The sequence below is a fragment of the Ammospiza caudacuta genome, chromosome 5 (genome assembly GCF_027887145.1).
Source record: "Ammospiza caudacuta isolate bAmmCau1 chromosome 5, bAmmCau1.pri, whole genome shotgun sequence".
NCBI classification, from domain to species: Eukaryota; Metazoa; Chordata; class Aves; order Passeriformes; family Passerellidae; genus Ammospiza; species Ammospiza caudacuta.
In genome coordinates, this window is record NC_080597.1 from 4,628,544 (window position 1) to 4,634,552 (window position 6,009).

Consider the following 6,009-nt stretch of genomic DNA (forward strand, 5'->3'; position numbering starts at 1 on the left):
TATTCTTGGTAGTATTGCTCTTGGCCATGCCAAAATGCAGACTTACACTCTGCCAACATCATCAGTGGATTAGATCTCACACTGAAGACATTTTCTACTCAATTCAAACATGCTGAAACTATGAAACAATATGAAACAATTATTGAAAACTTTGATATACTTTGTAGTGTATCAATACAATAAACCCTTTTTTTTCACATACTCAAATCACAGCACAAACAAGCAACTCTACAGAGGTAAATCAGTAGTCACTTTATTATAAAAATTACATACTGCAGTTTTAGTATTAATTGCAAAAAAACCCTGATAGCTTATTTCTGCCTTCTTGCTCTCTCATGATGAATTAAAAACAATATACATTCTAAATCAGTAGTACTCCAATAAAGTAAAGGTTACCAACATAAAATAAAGTTTAATGTTAGAAGTCCTGGTAAATGACATTTAACAGCATTCTAAAAGCTATGTATGGTCTGTTGAAACCACTGGTCCAAACCAACCTCCAGAACAGCATCTCTGCCATCCACCTAAAAATGATGCCAGAAGACTACAGCAAAAAGTGTGCATTACCTAACAGTCACTTTGATCAGAATTTGGCCTGACTTCAGAGTGAAGTTTGCCATCTCATTAACTGGCTTACAAAGGACTCAACCTGAGGCCTTGCAAAGCAGGGGGGCAGAGGACTGATCCTGGTCATTGCTTGGAAGAGCTCAGCTCCAGACAGAGCATCTGTGTTTCATTCTATCTGATTTCACATCAGGTGTTGGCTTCAGTGTTGTAACTACACTTACAGCTGGATTAAAGAAAACATTTAGCAATATCAAAGGCTGCTCTTCCGTGGGTGTGCAGAGTATATAAGAAATTACTTTTTTATATGGAAAAGCTATAGGCTACTTGACCTGGTGTAGAGTCCTGGCAGAGACAAAACTTTGGGGAGGCATATGGGATTGGTTTGGGTTTTAAAATCTCTTGAGACAACTAGGTAAGGTCATTATTACACTCACAAATAACCTGAGTTTGTCTGACGATAATGCTGGGGTGTAGCTCTTTTTGGGATAATTTAAGATGAAGCAAACAAGTACTTTTAGTAATGAATATGAGACTGTTTGCAAAGTGCCCCAGCAGGGAGCAAAGCAACAGTCTGAGGGTGCCAACACCCCCTGTGTGAAGAAAACAGCAACAGCCACCACCTTGGAGAATGGTTATTGCTACAGTTATTGCACTACTGCTGCAAGACACCACACTGGGATCTGCACTGGCTTTGGGGTGCTCCCACCAAAAGGCTGCTCTGACGACATTTTGTAGTTTGGGCTGGCATCAGGGAGTTTACACCCCTTTGGCACAGGTGCTGGCATGATAGAGGCAAATTTGTCCCTGGCTTCTCACTTTTAACTTGTCCCCTCCAGCACAAAACAGTTTAAAAGCATTATTTTGTTAGATCAGTGCTCCCTCCTTGGAATTTACCTTTGTCAATTGATGATGGATGAATGGATGGAGGAGAAATTAATTTATCACCCCAAACCTCCAATTTCTGCTCCAAGTGGTCAGAAATGGAGCTGGTCTGGTGACAGACCTGCAGGTGTACAATTTTCCTGCCACTGATCTGGGGAAAGTTTTGTGATGTCAGAGAAGTATCTTTTTCTATTAAAAAATCCTCTTTTGTTCTGAATGACAGAGCATTGCTACATGAGTCCCATCTAGCCCAGGGCTTTGGGTACTGGGGACCTGGGGAGCAATTCCAGATAGACAGAGAGACTTTTTGACATCTACATAAACAAAGCCAGAGGTAGGGAAAGAGCAAAACAAAGCAACAACTTCAGTTGTTCAACTAGACAATAACATAGAATATAATTTAAAAAAATAAAGTCTATTTCCTTACCACCACCACCACCAAGTGCTTCTGGGAATGACTATGCATCAGGCAAGCACTGAGTGCTGTAATTTGCAAGAAGAGTAATTTAAGAAGAGTAGATACAACACAACAGTCTCTGTGGCCCACCCCCTCATCTTTCTGGCTTAAATATGATTAAAATCCAGTACGCCTGTCCAAAGAGGCATCAGTCACAAGAGAAACCATGGCTTTCAAAATGCAATAGGCTTGAATTTCTCCTGTATTTTTCTTCCATGTGCTTGTCCTCAATCCCATGCTGCAGGAACTAGGCTTTTCAGATGTCTTCAGGGAAAACAGAATATTCCCCTAATCATTGGTCCTCCAGGAATTGCACATGTTCAGAGAACTGCTCAGCATTTGCAAGGATGAGAACTTCTTCCACAGCTCATAACTGGCTACACAACCCTCACTCAAGAGACACATCCAAAGCAAAGTGTTTGAAAAGGAATATTCTTAGATTCTTATTCAGTTGTAGGTATGGAAGGAGTGGCTGTACCCTAGTGCTGGACAGGACCAAGCAAAATGTCAGGAATTTTTGCTGTGGCTTCGAAATTCATCCACCACCATTCCCTGTCTGAAGAAAGTCCAGGAGTCCACAGCTCAGATTTGAACATGTTACAGAGCCTGGTAACATGGCCAAGACAAGGTGACACTTTGAGTGGAGGCAGACACTCAGTCTCCAATTGGAGGCCTGTGGACTGGAGAAAGCACAGCTGCCCAAGCCTGTCGGAAGAGCTGGACCAGTTTGTAAATGAATGGCAGGGACGTGGGAGAAGCTGCAAACAGAACAAAAAGGTAAAACTAATTGGTAAAACTAGCTAGCTAAAACTAACATACACTAAACATACTAAGAAAGAACTACCCCCAGCTAGAATTAATAAAAACCAATTTCTCTTCCCTCCTTTGATGAGGAAAAGGCTGAGTCTAGGACAGCTCTGCCTGTCTCTCACAGTCTGTACCTTGGCTGCTGGAAAGAGTTTGCAGAAAACTGGCATTTGTGGAGCTTCATCTTTCTACATGCACTTCAGCTTCAACACATTAAGATCCTAGTCACCCATTTTTGTCTCCCTGAGATATTTACACCAGATTTATTAAAAACAACTCATTTCTTCTCCATAACCACAATGGAATTTTAAAATTTGGAAATCTTAATCCCATACCTGGGTCTAATCTCACCACCACCAGGTACAGCAAAAAAGTGGCCAAGAGCATCTTCTTGTAAGGAAGTAAATAGAAGTGGTTTGACATGGACCTCAGTGTTCTACGTAGCAACGTCAGCATGGTCAGGAGCTTTTGGGACAGCACTCCTGGAAAACAGGAACAGAAAGGCTGTTAGGGCAAAGTAAAGTTTAAAAAGTAATCACACAGATATAGCCAATAAGAAGCTAAGGTAGTGGCAGTCTGACTGCATGAGAGTTGGATTTGGTTTGGTTTTTTAAACAACAGAGAAACAGTACAATTTTGTAATACACTTCATTATACTTTTTTTTTAGGCCCCTAGTTTACTACAACATGATCTTATACCACAGTTGTGCCAGGGAGAAAACATCCAATGATTTACAGCTCTGGAGAAGAAGCAGTACTTTAAATGCTAGGCAGGGATTGTTCTACTTGGACTCAACTCTAAATGGAAATAAGCAAACTGTACACAGAGCCAACAAAACATACCCTTAAAGGATTGCCAGGTAGTCTTAGTTTTCCTCTTTTTACTTTAAAATAAAACAACCCAAACCCAAACCTTTTGATCCTGGGCATTAATTGTCATTTCCAGATGTTGGCAGAGACTAAATATGCTTTTCAATTCTCAGCAAAGATATCACTAAATCTTCTATTTCCTGCTGTGATACACAACGGGAATTCCTCATAGCCTGCTTATCATGGCAATATTCTTAATGCGCAGTCAATACTTCACCAGTTTGAAATGAAACTGAAATGAAATGAAACTGAAATGAAACTGAAGCGAAACTGAAACTGTAACAAAGGGGCACGAACAACAGAGGGAAAGCCCACCCAGAAGCGTTTCTGCGGCTGGGTCCTGCTGCTCCTCAGCCCCCGGGCGCGTCTCCTCCTCCTGCCTCCAGCGGCCGCGGCTGTCGCCGATGGTGCCGAGGAGCTGCAGGCGCCGCTCGCTGTCCAAGGCGGGGCAGCCCCGCACCAGCTCCTCCGCGGCCCCGAAGCGCCCCAGCGGCAGCAGCACCTGCGCCAGGTACAGCTCCAGCAGCGAGCCGAACTCGGGCAGGCTCCGGTTGGCCTGGGATCCCAGCCAGCTGCTGCCGACCTCCAGCATCACCTGCGGCTCTCTCACCTTGCTGTACAGCAGGATGCTGGGATGCAAGGGAGAAGTATGAGAAATCCCCGAGTCTCTGTGGAAGCTGACATCACTGACAGATATTACCCATGAGGTATCAATCAGGGTCTACATCAAAGCACAAAAAGGATTCTGAGGCAGCCGACAGGTGCAGCTATTGATGTTACTGTCTCGAGATCACCCATTTTAACCTTGATCACCATGAAGCAATATTGCAGGCATGCTCCAGCACACACACAACAGGCCTGTGCCAGATCTCACTCACACCACACAAAGTGAAATATCACGCAATACCCAAGCCTGGCCTGCAGTTATACCTAACACAAGACCCCATAAGACATATGCTGTATATCTGACAGCAACAGACAGAAACTCACCACAGCTCCAGAACTTTTGGAGGCAGATGCTCAGGGACATGGTAGTACTGCAGGACCCAAGACAGAACTTCTCTCCACCGGTTCATCTCGGCCAGCGCCTGGATCCCCACAACACAAAGGGAGCATTTCACTTCTGCAAAACTGGTGAGGAACAGACACCCAAATAAGTGCTTCTTACAGCCACATTTCCCCTTGCATCCTCTCCAGTGACCTTCAGTGAACACAGTTCTCTTCTTCCCCTCTATCTGTCCCCTTCAAAAAGGCCAATTTGACCTCCGAGTATATGGACTGTGACTGCATCTCTGAAAGAACGAAGGGAAGGCTCCTGGGCACACCGCATTTCCCTCAAAAACGCACAGATTAAACATTTTAATATCGACGGGGCTAAAAGAAACCCCAAAGCAGTGCAGGCATGGCCTGAAGTTGGGAGCCAGCCCGGCGCTGATGCGGCACCGAGCAGCGTCCCAGCACCACCCCGTCAACCCCTCACGCCCGCACCTCTCGTGGCCGGGGCCGGGGCCGGGGCCGGGGCCGGGGCCCAGGCTGTCGCAGCCCGCCTCGCAGCGCTCCACGGCGGCGGCGAAGTCGCGGTGCAGCACCAGCAGATCCGCCGCCTCCTCCAGCAGCGCGGCCGCCTGCGCCGGCCCCGGGGCCCAGGCGGGCGGCTCGGCCCTCATGGCACCGGCGGGAGGGCTCTCCCCGGCCCCGCACGGGCCCGGCTCCGGCTCCGGCTCCGGCTCCGGCTCCGGCTCCAGCGCCGCCACCGCCCCCGCCGGGGCCCGGCTCCGCTCGGCTCGGGCAGGCACCGGAAAGCCGGGATGGAGGCGCCCGGCAGCGGAAGGGCCGTCCCGGAGAGCATCCCGGCCCCGCGGGCCGCCGGGACGTGTAGTCACGGCTGCAGGAGGGCATCGACCGGGGTCGGGGGGCAACGGGGATGGCTGCGGGGCTGGAGCATCCCTTACGAGGAAAGGCTGAGGGAGCTGGGTCTGTGCAGTCTTGGGAAGAGAGGACTGAGGAGGGACCTCTTTAATGTGTATAAATACCTAAAGGGCGGTGCTAAGAAGATAAAGGCAGGCTCTGCTCTGTGGTACCGAGCAATTGCACAATGGCGATGGGCAGAAACTGATGCACAAGAAATTCTGCTGGACAGGGGGGAAGAACTTCTTTAGTGTGCGGTGACCGTGCACTGGAACAGATTGCCCAGAGAAGGTGTGGAGTCTCCCTTTATGGAGATATTCCAGAATCGCCGGGATGCATTCCCGTGCCGTGTGCTCTGCAATGCCCCTGACTGAGCAGGGAGGTGGCACAGGATGACCCACTGTGGTCCCTTCCCTTGCAGTCACTGTCACTCTGGGGGGATCAGCGGTGGCAAGCGGGCACTCCGGGGGCGCTCCGAGCGGCTGCGGCCGCAGCTCCGGGACCGGGGTCGGTGCCCA

General features: G+C 48.2%; 1 protein-coding gene across 1 annotated transcript; it reads right to left on the reverse strand.

Annotated features, from left to right (window-relative positions):
• Nucleotides 1-5,301, reverse strand: PEX26 (peroxisomal biogenesis factor 26). The gene is made up of 5 exons (XM_058805363.1): nucleotides 5,072-5,301; nucleotides 4,574-4,714; nucleotides 3,899-4,212; nucleotides 3,049-3,195; nucleotides 1-2,664 (listed from the first exon to the last, which is right to left on the reverse strand). The coding sequence occupies exons 1-5, from the start codon at nucleotides 5,248-5,250 to the stop codon at nucleotides 2,561-2,563; spliced, it is 885 nt and encodes a 294-aa protein (XP_058661346.1). The 5' UTR covers nucleotides 5,251-5,301; the 3' UTR covers nucleotides 1-2,560.
• Between the last annotated feature and the right edge of the window lie 708 nt (nucleotides 5,302-6,009).

Bases quoted from the DNA above. Each gene is read 5' to 3' on its own strand.
- PEX26 (XM_058805363.1), bottom strand. From the start codon at position 5,250: ATGAGGGCCGAGCCGCCCGCCTGGGCCCCGGGGCCGGCGCAGGCGGCC. The intron at 3,196-3,898 runs GTGGGCTTTCCC...CCTGTTTTCCAG, and splicing joins AGCCGCAGAAACGCTTCTGG to GAGTGCTGTCCCAAAAGCTC. The intron at 2,665-3,048 runs GTATGGGATTAA...TTCTGTTTGCAG, and splicing joins GGTGGTGAGATTAGACCCAG to CTTCTCCCACGTCCCTGCCA.